This window comes from Achroia grisella, unplaced genomic scaffold (assembly GCF_030625045.1).
Source record: "Achroia grisella isolate CSIRO2021 unplaced genomic scaffold, CSIRO_AGI_Agris_v1 utg17285, whole genome shotgun sequence".
Classification (NCBI taxonomy): domain Eukaryota; kingdom Metazoa; phylum Arthropoda; class Insecta; order Lepidoptera; family Pyralidae; genus Achroia; species Achroia grisella.
This window is the reverse complement of record NW_026712674.1, coordinates 87,874-105,693: the sequence shown is the minus strand read 5'-3', so window position 1 is coordinate 105,693 and position 17,820 is coordinate 87,874. Positions and strand designations below refer to the sequence as shown.

The following is a 17,820-nucleotide window of genomic DNA, read 5'->3' as shown; positions in this document are numbered from 1 at the left end:
AATTTTCTACTGAGTTGATTGTCTCGAAGGAAAATTTAAAACACGCACACACGTGTGCGCTTACGGGGGTCGTATCTGGCGAACCGTAGACTGTGTGTTTCGATCGCGGACGTGAACCGCACGATGCGCTGCGGCAGTGAGCCGAGGCAGCTGCACGCGCCAGCGCTCTACACGAGGGGGGGGTGATGTTATGTCGCGCCCCTAGTGCGGCGACGTGTCCCATTTCGTTTAATGTTTTATTTAGGGTCAAAGTAACACGGTGTTTAAAAAAAAAAACAGTTTTATTTGTTGAATATTTATTTGAGATTCCGTTATATTTATAATAAACATTATGACGAAAAGGATAAATATAATAATAATTTAATTAATGTCATATTTGATTACAAAAAAAAAAAAATAATAATAAAGAAATAATAACATAAACTAGTTTATTTTGTTTGTGACTATTATTGTGCATTCATTACTCATTACTCTGACATACATTATACATATTTAGTTTTAATATACAGTGACTGATTCGAGACAGACTGGAATGAATCCTGTTGTCGAGGATTCCGCTTTAAATATATTATGTCGAATTCTTAATAATTTAATTAAATATATCGTTAGAGTGTCTCTTTGGCCTGTGATCTATGTAATAAATTAATCTTCAAGACGATCGGCGTCGGGGCGGTCTCGGGATGTCTCTGCGGCGACCGCGCTAGTGTTCGGGCGCGACCAGGCGGCGGCAGGCGCGGTCGTTGTCGGCGCCGAGCGCGAGCGTGCGGCCGGGCGCGGGCAGGCTGGCGGCGCGGCGGCCGCCGCCCAGCGCCGCCTCGTGCCGCAGCGGCGCGGCGTGCACGTGCGCGCGCACGCACAGCGTCACGCCGTCGTAGAAGTCGAGGTCGGCGGCCAGGCGCAGGCGCGGCGCGGCGGACGAGCGCGCCCAGCCCCGCAGCGGGCCCGCGGCCGCCGACACGTGGCCCGCCACCGCCGCGCGCAGCTCCAGCTCGGCGCGCGCGCTGCGCGACCACAGCGACACCTGCGCCTGCGCGTCCAGCGCCAGCGCCGCCGCCGCGCGCCGCCGCCAGTGCAGCGCCGCGCCCGCCACCAGCGCCGCGCGCGCCTCCAGCGCCCGCAGCGGCCGCAGCGCGCGCAGCACCGGCGTGGGCTCGCTGCCCGCGCCCGCCCACACGTGGCCCAGCAGCTCGGCCCGCCCCACGAACAGCCGCAGCCCGGCCAGCCGCGCGCCGCCCACGCCCAGCTCCAGCCCGCCGGCGACCGCCGCGTCCGACTCGTCCGACTCGTCCGGCTCGTCCGGCTCGTCCCGGTCGCCGGACGCGGCGCCTGGCGTGCCGGCCAGCGCCTCGAGCCCGCGCGTCCACATCTCGACGGCGAGCTGCTCGCTCTCCGCGCCGGCCGCGTCCAGCACGAGCCGCACGCGGCCGGAGCTCAGCAGCCCGCCGGCCGCCACCTGCACGGACTCGAGCCGCGCGCGTTGGCCCAGCGCGGCCCAGCCCGTGCTCCGCACCAGCACCGACGACGTGCCTGCACGGACAGAGGACTCCTTCATAACATATTTTGTCAAATATTATTTTTTTATGTTACAAATACAAGTATTAATTAAATTAATTTGATGTTCATAAGCAGCTACAATGTCCCACACGAATAAATGATTTTTGATTTTGAACAACTAATATCATGGATATTAAAAAAAATAATGCAAGTCTACCGTCAATTCAGAATGATTTCAAGATAAAATGAGCTAACAAGAAATTCAGCTTAAATTATTTTCAAATAAATGTTGTATATGTTTACAATGAAACATACTGATTCATAAGAGTGACCACCAGCACATGCTACTGCAAAAGGAATTAGTCTAATCAGTGTTCATAACCAGAACAGACCGGTCCCTGCGAGTATTATTTTGTTGCTATTTTTAAAATTTTGACTGTGGCCTAATTTCTTTTTCAGTTTTTCATATACAATGTGTTTATTTTTCTAAAGAGAGAAAACTCGTTCCGCACCGGGCTGCGCCTGAGCGTCCCAAGAGACTAGAGTGAGAGGCTGCGCGCGCAGGGCGGCGGCGACGGCGGGGTCGTCGGCGGCGAGCTGCCGCAGGCGCTGCCACAGGAGGCGGCGCAGCTCGCGCGGGCCGCAGGCGGCGGCGGCGGCGAGCAGCGCGCGCAGCTCGGCCGGCGCGGCGAGCGGCGCGCGGCGCGCGGCCAGGTCGAGCGCGGCGGCGCGCTCGCGCAGCGGCCGGCCCGCGCCGCACGCGAGCGCCAGCAGGCGGCGGCGGCGCGGCGCCGGGCGCAGCGCGGCCGGCGGCGCGGCCTGCAGCGCGTGCAGCGCCGCCCGCGCCGCCGCGCCCGCGCCGCGCTCCGCGTGCTCCAGCAGCGCCTCCGCGGTGTCCTCGCGCCGCAGGTTGCCCAGCGCCAGCAGCCGCACCGCGCGGCACTCCTCCTCCTGTACCGAACGAACCGATATTTAGATTCGCGACTCGAGCGCTGGAAGTGTCCGCCCGCAGGCGATCGGGCGCCTCGGACGGTGTACGGTGACCGACGATCTGCACGCGATGAAACTTAACGAGCAGAGTGGTAGCGACTGCGCGGCTGAATACGCGGACTTCCACCGTGCACTACGGGAGGATCCGTGGTACGACGACGCGAGAACGGTGATGCAGGACGGCATACATCGAGGGAACAATGAGAAGGAACCGGAAACTACCGGCATCCCGTATCTACGTTAGAGAATCGTAAACGGCTGTAAGAGTTCGCGTATCAGCGACATAGAAAGCGAAGCACGTCTCTGTGCCGTGAGTCATCACTGTGATATCTACTGCCTCAGAAAGTTTTCAAGGGACAAGGAACAGATATTAAATTATTTATAGGCCGTCGAAATAGATACTCATTCGCGTGTACTTCTCAGGACAGTACACTCGCGAGGTTGGAGCCACGGGTCGGTTGGAGGGTTTGTCCTCCTTCTTCTTAGACAGCGCGGCCGTCGTGAGACATACTCAAGAGGAATGTTTATATGTTTGTATAATAATATATCCATAATATTGGAGACAAACAGTGATAAATTTAGAGGTTTCTAATGTGAGGTCGTAAATAAACACATTTTTTTTTTGCGATCATTTTGCAAACGCTGGCCGAACTTCACGTAGTAAATCAAAATATGTTATGTATTATAGTATTTTACACCTTAAAAAGGTCAACAAAAGAAAAAAAAATGTTCACAATGGTGTATGTCTATTTCTTAAAGATAATATAACCATTTTACCCTTCTTTATGAAGTGATTTTAAGCAATTTTTTTTATCCCATTAAGTATCTTAAATACATTGTCCATTTAATGTAGATATAGCTCGATCTTATGTCGTTCTTTTAAAAATATCTCTAATCGAAGCATGGTCGTACTGTATAATGACAAAAAAGCTGTAGACGTCGTTTATTATATTATAAAGTATAGTGAATGCCGCAGTATAAACATTCAGTAGGAGCATCGCAGCCGTGCGATCGCAGTGGAGGGCTCACCTTGCACCTGGCGAGCGAGCGCAGCAGGTGGTCGCGGGCGGCGGCGGCGGCGGCGGGCCCGGCGCGGGGCGCGGCCGCCGCCGCCGCCAGCAGCGCCGCGCCGCCCGCCGCCGCGTCCCGCGCCTCCCCGCCCAGCCGCAGCAGCGCCGCCACCAGCGCGGGCCGCGGCCGCGCGGCCAGCGCCGCCGCCGCCAGGTACTCGCGCGCCAGCGGCGGCGGCGCGGGCGCGGCCAGCCGCAGCAGCCCGTCCGCGGCGCGGTGCGCGGCCGCCGTGCCCGCCAGCGCCAGCAGCCGCACCAGCGCGGGCCGCACCGGCTCCAGGCTCTCGCGCCGCAGCAGCGCGGCCAGCTCGGGCTCGCGCGCGGCCCGCAGCGCCGGCAGCAGCTCGGCGGCGGCGGCGGCCTGCTCCGCCCCCCCGCCGCGGCCGGCCTCCTCGGCCTGCAGCGCGGGCCGCGCGCGCTCCACCGCCTCCTCCAGCGGCTGCGCACCACACCGCCGCGTGTATTTCGATGGACGGTCCGCGCCGTCTTTTCGCATACTCTCACAAAATAGATTGCAGCGAGGTAAATGCATTGTATGTGACGTGGCGATAAACGTAGTCTACGCCACTTATCACATTAAATATCTTAGAATTAAGTCGTTTCAGAGATTAACAGTGTGTAATAGTAGTACCCATAGTAAGATGTTAGTTCCTATAAATAAAACTAAATGGCGTCACTGAGAAAATTAATTCTCGCTACCTTTTCGTTTTTGTTGTTTGCCATATCTTTAAAGAAAAATATTAAAATAAGTTTTTCGACAGTGTACAATCGAACGAGATTACGTTTGTTTTAGTTCCTAAGTGTGCCACTAGATGGCGTTGTTTAGTTTTTATACTTTTTTCTACATCACGCTATTTAGATTTTTTTTGGAACACATATAGTCTTTGAATAATTATTAATATAAATAATATAACAACCACTGTGGAAAGGTTTCCGTAGTTTAATTTATTTAACTACCCTAATCAAAGTACACCCTTGGGGATCCGTGGATAAGATTATTCATTGTGGTCTATGGGACACAGTCACTTTACAGTTAACTTTTATAATTTTATTATCTGTGTGTGTAATATATTTTTTTTTTCTCTCAAGGGGGGAATATCTATGGGACACAGTCACCTAGATACATAAAATAATAATTGCATTTAATAATGTCTAGTAAGACAAATTCAATATTGTCTACTAGGCACTGCTGTATCTAAACTGTGTCACCCCACCTTACATTTTCCTATTTTTATTTAGTATATAAGATCATTATTTCTATGTACATATTATCAGTTTATTACCATCTCTAATATACATCGTCTCGACCAACAACATCTTATTAATCACCCGCAACAGTGGTGACCCCGACGTGATCTGCCCGACGTGGTCGAGACGATACCTGGGAAAACAACGAGATCAAACGAAGAGATCTATGTCTGACGGCATCCTGCGCACCACCAACGATTGCACATTTCCACCGGCTTCCCAGCGCGGGTCTCACCGGCTCGGAAATTCAAGAGGCATAAAAGTCGTTGGCAATACTGCGCAACAAGGATCCTGCCGTGCTACGCCCCCAGTAAACACAACTGCCTGCTGGATATAATCTCTGGACGAAAAATTGAAACTGGAAAAATAAAGCAAAAATGCTGTCTACAAAAGTACAGCCAACAGTCACCGCCGACGTCATTGCACACCTGTCGTCACTAATTGCGACAGAGCGCGAAATTGCTGTTATACGCGAAAATCGCTCGCCACACACAAACAGAAGCAGCAACTACCGATCTGGGTCAAATTCGCACCTACGGTCATTGCATAGTCAGAAAAATGACTATTATTTATATTATATCATCGCAAATATAAAGAAAAGGCATACAAACGTGACATGCTCCTATAGACAACCGTCGGAAAACTAGATTCGACGCAGAATAAGACGGAACGCTGTGCTGTTCATCCGTCTAACCGCCTAGCTATAACCGACTCTAACAGTGGCTATAGAATTTTGGTGGACACCGGAGCAAAAATCTCGATGAATAAAAAACAAGCACAGACCAAAGAGAGCGCTAGCGAATTCAAACTATTCGCCGCAAACAATTAATATGAGCAAATGCGAGTTCTTCACAAATGAGTTAGATTTTCTTGGTTATCATATAACGAGCCAAGGGATGAAACCGACGCAAGAAAAATGACAAGCAATCGACGAGTACCCTAAACCCACGACAGTCGAAGATTTACGTCATTATTTGGGTATAATGAATTTTTATTGTTACTAAAGTGCATAATATCTTAGATTTTACAGTTAACTTTTATAAATTTTTTTGTGTGTAATATATATATATTTTTCTCTCAAGGGGGGAATATCTATGGGACACAGTCACCTAGATACATAAAATAATAATTGCATTTAATAATGTCTAGTAAGACAAATTCAATATTGTCTACTAGGCACTGCTGTATCTAAACTGTGTCACCCCACCTTACATTTTACTACTTTTATTTAGTATATAAGATCATTATTTCTATGTACATATTATCAGTTTATTACCATCTCTAATATACATCGTCTCGACCAACAACATCTTATTAATCACCCGCAACATGGTCCTTCGAGTGCCGGATTCGGCAGGCATCCTAGTGGTGGTGCATTTTTTGGCACATGAGAACTACGGGCAGTGGATTGCTGTTGCAAACGTAGTTACGAAGCAGAAGCAGAAGCAGAAGCGAAGCAGCAGAGCGGAGCTTCAGACGGCGTGGGGGCGCTGTCAGGACAACAGGACTGGAGAAGAGTAAAGCAGAGCTGAAGGCGAGAAGTGAGGCAACACTGTGTCTCATTGTGTAAGGCGAGCAGTGGCGGCAAGTACATCAATTTGTGTTGTGTTGAAATAGTGGGAAAACAACTGTGAGTACATTTTATAGTTATTTCGTTTTGCCAAGTGATTTTGAGTCTTAAATACTAGAAGATTTTAACTTAGAATTTCAATAAAATTTAGAAGATATTAAACTATTCATAGAAGAGTGAAAATTACAAGCAATATTGAACTTTATATATAGGAAAATAATAACTTAGAAATTTTAAAATTAATTGTATGTAGTTAATAGTAATTTTAGGACTTAGAATAGTTTTACAAATATTGAAGAGACGGGGAATCCATGCCCGATTTTTATTTAAGGTGCAATCTTTTCTAAACACTTAGAATAATTTTAAAAATTTTTATACATAGCAGTTTTAGTCACTACAATAAATATTAATTTACTTTTAAATTATAAGGAAATAAATTTTGTGTGTTTACTAAAGATAGAACTTTGTTTAAAATATTCTATTAAAAATTTGTTTTTTATTTGTTTATAATATTATTACTGTGTAAACATGGAATCTTTAGTTATGTTTCAAGAGGATCTTAATTCGCGTATTAAAAAGGCACAAGTTAATTTTAAAAAATGTCCGAAAGAAAGACTAACAAAGGAGTACGTAGAAGGAAGGTTAGAAAGTTTAGATCAGTATTGGTTTGATTTTTTAAATGGTCATAAGGATATAATGCGCACTGTAGAGCCAAAATTATTGAGATCTTCTAGTTATGTAGCGAATGATTATTATGATGAAACTGAACAAATGTATCTGAATTTTAAAGGTGATTTAAAAAGAATTTTGTCAACTTTTAATAGCGCTCAGTCAAATATTAATACGGAACAGTCGCGTGGTTCTACTAGTGGTTCTACGCATGTAAAATTGCCGAAAATAAATATAAAAGGCTTTTCAGGCCAATATTCGGAGTGGAGTGCCTTCCACGATTTATTTAAATCCTTAATTCACCAAAATCAAACTTTGGATGATGTCGAAAAACTACATTATTTGAAGGGCTATTTAACAGGCGAAGCCGAACAAGTTTTAAAGCATATACCTATTATGGGCAGTAATTATGAAAGGTGTTGGTCTTTATTAGAGGAACGATATAATAATAAAAAATACATCTGTCATCATATATTGAAAAGGTTTTTAAGTCAGAGAAATTTAACATGTGAATCCGCTACGGGTATCAAGGAATTGATAGATACAACTAATGATTGTTTGGCGACTTTATGTAATATTGGTGTTGATGTCAAGGGATGGGATATTTTAGTTATACATATTTTAACTTTAAAATTAGATTATGAAACTAGGCGACAATGGGAATTTAATTTTACAAATAATAGTAAGTCGTCTGATGAGTTACCGTCTTACGAACAATTTAAAGAGTTTTTGACTAGTCGCTATCGTGCTATTGAATTTTTAGATAATAAACCTAATGTAATAAATAAGTCTCAGAATAGTAACAAAGGGTTTCAAATTAGTAAGCCTAAATCATTTCATGTCACCAATGCTAAATGTCAGTTTTGTATGGAAGGTCACAAACTCTGTTATTGTAAAAAGTTTGCTAAAGAAAATGTTAATAATCGCCGTCAATTTGTACAAACAAATAATCTTTGTTTTAATTGCTTGGGTAGCAACCACTCTGCCAAAGCATGCTTTATTCCAATAAAATGTCGTGTGTGCAAAAGAAAACACCACTCTCTTTTACACCCCACGGGTAACAGTGATGTTGTTAATAGTGATGAAAGGTCATCGTCCAATGAGTGTGTTGTCCCGTCTACTAGCTCAGGTGTGGAAGTAGATAAACCAACTCAGTCTATAAGTTGTTTCTCGACAGGTCGAATTAGTAATCAGGTTTTACTAGCTACGGCGCTAGTCGAAGCCAAGTCGAGAAATGGTCTGGGTTACACTATACGAGCTTTGATAGATCAAGGATCACAATCTTCATTTGTCACGGAGTCTATAGTTCAATATTTGGGTTTAAAAAAGATCCCGATCAGAGGGCAAATATCTGGATTGGGTGGAGATAAGGATATCATCTCCAAGGCTATGGTGAACATAGAACTGAAGTCTCTAGTTGACACTAATTTTACTATTATTATAAAGGCATATGTTTTGAAATGTATTACCAGTATTCTACCAACAAAAAGAGTGGAATCATTAGAATGGGAGGATCTCAAGAATGTTACTCTTGCGGACCCAAGTTATAATACTCCCAATCGCATAGATTTATTATTGGGAGCGGAGGTATATTGTCGTATATTACAAGATGGAATAAAAAGGAGTCCATCGGAGACATTGGTAGCACAATCTACTAGATTAGGCTGGATATTATCTGGAGTAGTTCAAGTGTCTGCCAACCCGCATCCTGAAATAAAGGTTATGCACTGTATAGAAGAAAATGAAATATTAAAGAAATTCTGGGAATATCAGATACAGAATTGACAAGGGAAAAATTACTTACCGATGAAGAAAAAACGTGTGAAAAATATTACACTGATACTACTTATCGAGATATTGATGGTAAATATGTTGTTCGTCTTCCATTCAAGGAGAGTCCGTTGGTGAGTAGATCCCTGCAGATATCTGAAAAAAGATTAAAATTATTAATGATAAGATTAAATAAAAATGAAGATTTAAAGAAAAGTTATGAAGAAGTAATAAATGAATACTTATCTCTTGGTCACATGGAGGAGGTACCTGTAAATGAAATTGAGAGTGTTGATGCTATTTACTTACCTCATCATGCTGTAGTAAAAAATGATAAAGATACAACGAAAGTACGGGTGGTCTTCGACGCCTCCTGTAAGGGAACAAATGGACGTTCACTGAACGATTATATGTTAGTAGGACCTGCTTTACAGTCTGAATTAAGACATATTATGATACGGTGGAGAACTTGGCCTATTTGTTTAGCTGCTGATGTAGTCAAAATGTACCGTCAAATTCGTGTTAATAAACAAGATATTAATTTTCAGCGTATATTATGGCAAATTGAAGATCAAATTAAACATTATAGATTACTTCGTGTTACTTTTGGGACAGCATCTGCACCCTATCTGGCAATAAAAACGCTGCAACAAATAGCTGAGGATGAAGAAAATAGATACCCATTAGCTGCTGGAAGGGTAAGGACTGACTTTTACATGGACGATCTATTAACGGGCTGTCAAGATAAAGCTGAAGGTATAAAAATATATAAAGAAATGAATGATTTACTAATAAAAGGAGGATTTGAGTTACAAAAATGGACTACGAATGATAATGAGTTGTTAATAGAAATGAAGGAATCTAGAAAGACAGATGATCTGAAAGAAGAATTAAAAAACAGATGAAAGATTATTATGATCTGAAAGAAGAATTAAAAATAAAGACAGATGATATTTATTAAAATTGTAGGACTTACCTGGAACCGTAGACGCGATGCCTTCCACTATACTGTAAAGCTGCCAGACCTGAAAGAACCAATTACTAAAAGAAAAATTATTTCTGATATATCACGTTTTTATGATCCTCTGGGATGGGTAGCGCCATGTACAATTCTTTTCAAAATTATTATACAGAAACTATGGTTAACAGGAATTGATTGGGACGAAATAGTACCTGAAAAAATACTTCAAGAATGGATTAAATATCGAAATGAACTAACTATTTTAACTGAAATTGAAATACCGAGATGGATAGGTACCAAGGCAAGTGATGTTAAAGTTGAGTTGCATGGGTTTTGTGACGCATCACAATCGGCTTATGGGGCGGTTGTGTATGCTCGCGTAGTTGATTTGGAGGGAAATGTTCGAGTCACATTGATCTCTGCAAAAACAAAAGTGGCGCCGGTCAAACAAGTGTCGGTTCCCAGATTGGAATTGTGTGGAGCAGTATTACTGACTAAACTTTTAATTGAAACTGCAAAGGTATTGAACATCCAAAAGACTTACCTGCATGCGTGGACTGACTCTACAGTAGTGCTCGCATGGATTAATAGTCATCCAAATCGTTGGAAGGTATTTGTTGCAAATCGTGTGTCTGAAATTCTGACCAATTTAGATAGTCATTATTGGTCGCATGTTGGTACCAAATGCAATCCCGCTGACCATGCGTCCAGAGGGTTGTATCCATCAGAACTGAAAAATAATGTAATGTGGTTTGAAGGTCCACGATTCTTGCATGATAAGGAAATACTGTACGTAAAACCAAAAGATGTCGAAACAGAACTAGAAACAGCCAAAGTTCATATTACAGTTACAACTTGTTTTATATGGGATAAATATTCTTCGCTTAACAGATTGGTAAGGATAATTGCATACTGCAGACGTTTTCTAAATTTCAGAAAAGGACGGAATGATACGTCTCGTAGTAAGTACCTCTCTGCGAAAGAATTGAGTGATGCTCTGGAAACGTGCGTAAGGCAGTGTCAGAGAGAACATTTTCTAAAGGTTTTTAGTAACACTAATAGTACAATGAAGACAAATAAACTGAAGGGTCCACTGAAACCATTGAACCCGTTCATAGACCAAAAGGGCTTGTTGAGAGTAGGTGGAAGATTAGAACATTCCCAACTATCCTATAATCAGAAACACCCTCTATTGATCCCTAAACAGTCTTCGTTAACCACACTTTTGATAGCGGATGCACACATGCAAACTTTACATGGTGGACTGCAATTGACTCTAAGCTATCTTCAGTCAAAATTTTGGATATTGGGCGGGAAACAGCTAGTAAAATCATACTGCCGTAAATGTGTAACATGCATAAAAAACGCAGGTACAACTCAAAGCCAATTGATGGGACAGTTGCCATCAAGTAGAGTTACTCCTACACGTCCATTCAAGCACAGTGGAGTAGATTATGCTGGTCCCATTCAGATCAGAACAACTAAAGGCAGAGGTTTCAGATCCTATAAGGGATATATATGCCTATTCGTTTGTATGGTCACTCGTGCGGTGCATATAGAGGTTGTGAGCGACCTTACATCGGAAGGATTTCTAAGTGCTTATAAACGATTTGTGGCTAGGCGTGGTTCCTGTACAGAACTCTGGAGTGACAATGGCACGAATTTCGTTGGTGCAGCCGTTGAACTTAAAAAACTGTTCCATGCAGAAAATAAAGCTGTAATGGACGAAGTAGCAGAATCACTGGCAATACTTGGTTGCACATGGCGTTTTATTCCTCCGCACGCCCCTAATTTTGGAGGACTTTGGGAAAGAGGGATCCGATCAGTGAAATACCACCTGAAACGAATAATAGGCAATTCAACGTTAACGTACGAAGAAATGGCTACAGTACTCATTCAAATCGAGGCTTGTTTAAACTCAAGGCCTCAATCAGTACTCAACGATGATCCTGATAGCTTAAATGTATTGACGCCAGGACATTTCTTGATAGGAGAACCGTTGAGAACAGCCCCTGATTATGATTTTACGTCATCCAATGTGAGCTCTTTAAGGCGGTGGCAATATACACAGAGGATAGTGCAAGATTTTTGGCGTCAGTGGTCTAAAGAATACCTAACTAAATTTTTCCATCGTTATAGATGGGCATCACAAACTCCGCAACCAAATTTAGGGGATGTAGTAGCTATAAAGGAAGAGGGTTTACCTCCATCTCGTTGGCTTTATGGCAGGATAGTTGCTACTCATCCAGGACAAGATAATATAATTAGAGTAGTAACATTAAAAACTAAAAATGGATGTCTTAAAAGGCCCACTTCAAAATTGTGTATTTTACCAATAGCCAAATAATGGCAGGTTTTTGTTTAGTTTATATTATTTGTGTTCAAACTTCTTTGAGTAAGGTACTCTTTTGAATGTAATATTTTATTTTCGTTAATAATAAGTAGTTACAGTAAATTTATTTGATTAAAGTACATCACGGTGGGCAGGTTGATAATTGTAAAGGACAAGATGCAATTTGTCCTTGGTGGGCAGAATGTACAATCGAACGAGATTACGTTTGTTTTAGTTCCTAAGTGTGCCACTAGATGGCGTTGTTTAGTTTTTATACTTTTTTCTACATCACGCTATTTAGATTTTTTTTGGAACACATATAGTCTTTGAATAATTATTAATATAAATAATATAACAACCACTGTGGAAAGGTTTCCGTAGTTTAATTTATTTAACTACCCTAATCAAAGTACACCCTTGGGGATCCGTGGATAAGATTATTCAACAGTAAGTTAATGGAGTGCTGACAAACGATAAAACATTCAGAATTTTTTTTATTGTAAGACACCATATATACTTTTACATGGATTCAGTAGAAATTTATTAATGTTTAATCACAAACAAATTTCAACTTTATGTATTTGTGTAGGTTAATTTATCCATATCTGTCATCCCAGGCAGCCTAGCTTTTTAATATGATATACAAATTTCATTGTGTTCTATTTGTTTGACGAAATATATTTTCGTCAAATATTATTTACATAAAACAATGCGTCAAATAAAAAAATACATTTTGCAATTTTTTTATTTGAATTTACCTTATTTTTCAACTAATTAAACGTGATAACTTTACTCGGTGACAAGATTACGACGTGAGGATGCGATCTCGGGCAGTCATTATCGGAGTGCAGGGGTCGCGGAGAGATAACGCCGCACATTATAACGTTTACCGAGTGGAACAACACACGGCTGTGATAACACTATCGCGACCGCTTCATGTCGAGGACGGACTATGTAGCTTCGTAAATACGAAGCTATATAGTCCGTAAACGAGTACATCGTAAACATCGAGAGAGAACGAACTATTTCTTGCGAATGTGAGGTTCCGGTGGGGGAGGGAGCGTGCGAGTACCGTGTGGTCGGCTAAGGGGTCCTCCCCGAACACCGGCGCCAGCCCGAGCGGAGACAGCGCGGCCGGCAGCGGGCCGGGGGGGGCGGGGGCGGGGGCGGCGGGGGCGGCGGGGGCGGGCCCGGCGCGGCGCGCGCTGGCCCCCGCGCGCAGGCCGAGCGCGGCGCCGCGGGGCCCGAGCCGCAGCGCCTGGCGCGCGTGCGCCGCGACCAGCGCGCCGGACTGCGCGTCCACCGCATACTCCAACTCCGAGCTCGGCTCCGAGTCCTCCGAGTCCTCCTCGGACCCGTCCTCCGCCTCCGGGTCCTCCTCCTCCGCGGAACACCTCACCTGTTCGACGACCTTATCGTGACTTACGCCGCCCATAAATATATATATATATGTATATATATATATATATATATGTATATAAACAATCATACATATAGGTATATGAGAATGACTAGAAAATAACTCTACCAAACTTATTAGTCATCATTTCTCAGTTATTGAGATGTCAATGTCTACAGTAAATGACAATCCTGTGCAGGGACGAGTTGCCATACACAATTGTCATTAAGTATTAAAATAGTAAATTGTTATTTAATACTTTTTCTTTCTTTCTTTCAGCTAAATATGTTCCCTGTCTTAAAAGTATAGACAGCTGGTCACATGTGATATCTTAGTGCAGCGAACAGGTGCCACTTGTAAGCACCCGACTGCTCTCAAACATTATATTTTGTTGTCTACTTCTCTAGTAACTATATTTAATTTTGTACTCTAATTAATTAGTTCTATTCAATCATTTGTTTTCAAACAATATCTTAAAAAATGTAAATATGAGCAAAGCAACAAAAAACTTTATAACTATGACTATATTCCAAATCAAATACAATATTTGATTTATCAGAAATACATAATATGCTAAATTCAGATGAATTCTATTTTGTTTCTATCACTACATTTGTAATATAGTTGCAGATTGCATGTTAGATTGCAGATTATAATGACATAATTTGCCATATATTGAATAGACTATTATAATAATACTGACACATCTAAATGTGGTTGGGTTAGGTTGGCTGTCTGACAGTGACTATGACAACCTTGTGAGCAATATGTACATGGAGCCCACTACTATACTGTACACACTGTTATATTATTTAAAATAAAATTTTAATAACAGTTTCATATACTACATTTCAATACAGTGTCACACAGTTCTCTTTCTTATAAATTCAATATATAAACACTGGATAGTTCCCACCAGATACCTTCATGGACATACCTTTGTTTTCTTGAAGGTTGTTGTAGATATGGATTCATAAATCACATCACATTTTCCTGAAATATCCGACTCCACATGTTCTCCATCGACAGCTTGAAACTGAAATTAAATAGTAATTGTAACACATCATGTGTCAATATGATTAGCAAAGTATTTATGAACATGTCACTTGTTTGGAAGCTGACGGTAGTGAGTATTTACTTACCTGAAATAAACTGATGAGTGACTTTTTATAGTTGAGTACATCAGGCACATCGCTGGGGTCCAAGTGAGCACTCTCAATGACTCCATTCTTCCAATGGGCATAGAAAATTGAATCAGTATGTGAGTCCCATACGGACGGGTGCGGGAGGAACTCTGCCTTCAAACGATTACGTCGCAGATGCAACTTAGGAGACTGCAGCTGCAAGTATAGTAATGATGAGAAAATTATTATATTACTAAATAGAGCAGCAGTTTATAAAAATCTATACAAATTTATGTCTATTTGTAATTTAAAATTAAAAGTACATATGGTACTTGAACTTACATCAAAAACATATATAAAAAAAAATTGTCTGTCTGTTTGTTGTTCTTGCTAATCTTTGAAACGGCTGGACCGATTTTGACGGGACTTTCAATAGCAGTTAGCTAATGTTATAAGGAGTAACTTGGGTTACTATTATTTTTAAAAAATTATTAACTACAATAAAAAAAAGTTAACTTCTTTGCGGGCGAAGTCGCGGGTAGGGTAGCAGCTAGGTACTAAATACGAACGATGAAATTTCAATAAAATGTCACTATAATCGGGCGCCGCCCAAGTGGGCTCCACGAGCAGGGAGGCCTTGATATTGTATCCGGTGGAGGACCCGTTGTGGGTCTCGTCCGTCATCACCACCCAGCTCTCCACCTCGTACCTCGCCGGCGAGCGGAACAACTCCAGTCGGCCGAAGACGCCCGCCGGCGTCGTAGAACTTGACACTAGATTTACTACCACACCACATGGCTGGGACAACACAAATATAAATATAATAAAATACATCATTTTCCTTCAAAGTAAACACAAGTTCAGAAACTATTGAACATCATTCTAAACTTTTGAACTTAACAAAGTATGCGCAGCGTACACCAATAAAGTTTCAACAACAAGTGTCAAAAAGTATTCGATTCGAAACATTGAAACACATGACGTCATGACAGACGGAGTGACGGCTTTAGAAGCGTTTGACATGAACTTTGTGACTTGTATAAGTGACATTGGCAGTGGCAAATGATAAGATAAAATACTATTATATTTCTTGTTATGAATCAAGACAAATATAGCAAGAAATATCTGGTAAAAATAATAGTTTTGATTCAAAAAGCATTATAGCAGCATACACAGTAGCCGGCTAACCAAATAGATGTTATATTTTTTTCGATATGCGGCTGCCACAGATCGATCATGGCTACATAGTATGTCCCTAGTATCATTTAATGAATTATGCTTCGTACTCGGCCATTTGTATTCTACAGACTACTACAGAAAAATAGTGTCTAACTGAGAAAATATCAATTAGTATTTAATGAAATATATCGGTAATAATTTAAACGATCATAACGCTATATGCATGCATATGAACAAGAATAATCCATTAATGAATACACGTACAAATATAATTCTAGCATTACTCTTTGTATTTACAATATTCAGATTTATTATTATTACATTCGCGGTATATTGATCGAGATGGAAATCGAACTGACCGATAACAACTCGACGCCGACGCGGCGACGCGGCGAGGCGTCGTATCGCTCACATGTCAGAAATGTATCTCAGTCTCTGCGTCTGTGTATCGGTACTCATGTGAATCATAACATTCGTAATCGTAAGCCGTTCAATGGAGTTCATTGCTCTGTTCGCTTTATTGTATCCGTCTAACTAAATGAACGACCACAATCAGTAACATATGATTCTTTTCGGTCATTCGGTTGGTTAAAAAGACCAAATCACAAGACTTAGGAATGTATAGTATTATACATTTAAGAAAGGATTCTGTCTAGGACAGTAACTATAAGAGGATCGTTAATAATGTGGACTGATGACTATGTACCATATCAGTTTGACCTCCACGCGGTTACCACTGGAAACAGAAATCCCGTATGAATATCTGGGAGTGGAGGAGCGTCCATCCGGAGGCCGCGCGTGTTGCGGCGCGAGCCGCGCGTCCCGACCTCAGGTGGAGGTGAGGAGCATTGTCGGCACGGCTGAATATGACGGTGCCACTATTCCCTAAATATTTAGTGGAAAGTTAGGAGCCCCTAGAGGTAGCAGCAGTAAGTGTGAATCGTTTACAACAGTGTTCATTATGCACAATAACTCGGGACGATTCACACAGCGCCATTCAGAACCAAGCTAAGCAGAGCTCGTGTTCAGGGTACTAGACAACTGATAGAAATATATTTAATATTTTTTTTTGTGAATGGATGCCTACATTGTTCTGGATGTTTTCTATGTATGAACAATACAAATCATTATATATTTGCAAGGAATCGAACTGGCGACAATCGGAAGTAAGGCAGTGTGCAAAACAACGCCACGATCAATTATCAAAATAAATAGGTTCTGATAATTGATGCAGCCAGGCGGATGTGTTTTTTTTTATTCACAAAGAGTAAATAAAAGCGGAAGTCATCAGGAGCAGTAAGGACAGATTATTTTTACAAATAAATAATACACAACTGTAACTATTCATTAATGGTATTTTATTTGGTTTAAAGTTATACAAGGACTTGGTAGTGTCACACGCACACACACACACACACACACACGCGCAGCGCACGCGCACTGTGACAGTGACCACGCGCCGCTGCCGCACAGTATAGTGGCGGTGACCACTGCGGTGTGATACCTGCGGTGGTGTGTGGTCAGTGTGCGGGTCTACTCTGGAAATTAATTACGAAACAATGACACTGATTGGCGCCGTTTCTTTTTATTTAATTACACAATACAACTGAATTCCACATTTGGTGATGCTCGAATCAATTGAGCACTATTATCATCGGTTTCGGTTTAGTCTGGATTACATTTTAATAAGTGTCGGCTACAAATTGCTATTAAGTTCAGACTCCACAGTAGACCTGCTGCTCCTCCCTCTTCACATTTGTTGCCTTTACATGTGAAGTGACTATGTCAAAGAACATCTATTTTAAAAAAATTGCACACGATATATGTATATTAACTTAGTAGGTAATACCAGTATCTACCAGATAAGTACTTAGTTCCGATTATAAACATTCTTCAAAATAATATTATATAGTAACAGTAACATTGATGTCAATGTTTATGATATATATATATGTAATATAATTTGATATAATCTACTGTATACAATCACATATCCGAGAATTTATTATATTAA

At 42.0% G+C, this 17,820-nt stretch overlaps 1 protein-coding gene across 1 annotated transcript; it reads right to left on the bottom strand.

The window, feature by feature from the left end:
- Positions 1–295: 295 nt before the first annotated feature.
- Positions 296–15,619, bottom strand: LOC131841482 (microsomal triacylglycerol transfer protein-like). Its single transcript, XM_059189803.1, has 7 exons — positions 15,186–15,619; positions 14,646–14,843; positions 14,441–14,539; positions 13,177–13,503; positions 3,514–4,113; positions 2,007–2,445; positions 296–1,527 (listed from the first exon to the last, which is right to left on the bottom strand). The coding sequence occupies exons 1-7, from the start codon at positions 15,462–15,464 to the stop codon at positions 701–703; spliced, it is 2,769 nt and encodes a 922-aa protein (XP_059045786.1). The 5' UTR covers positions 15,465–15,619; the 3' UTR covers positions 296–700.
- Between the last annotated feature and the right edge of the window lie 2,201 nt (positions 15,620–17,820).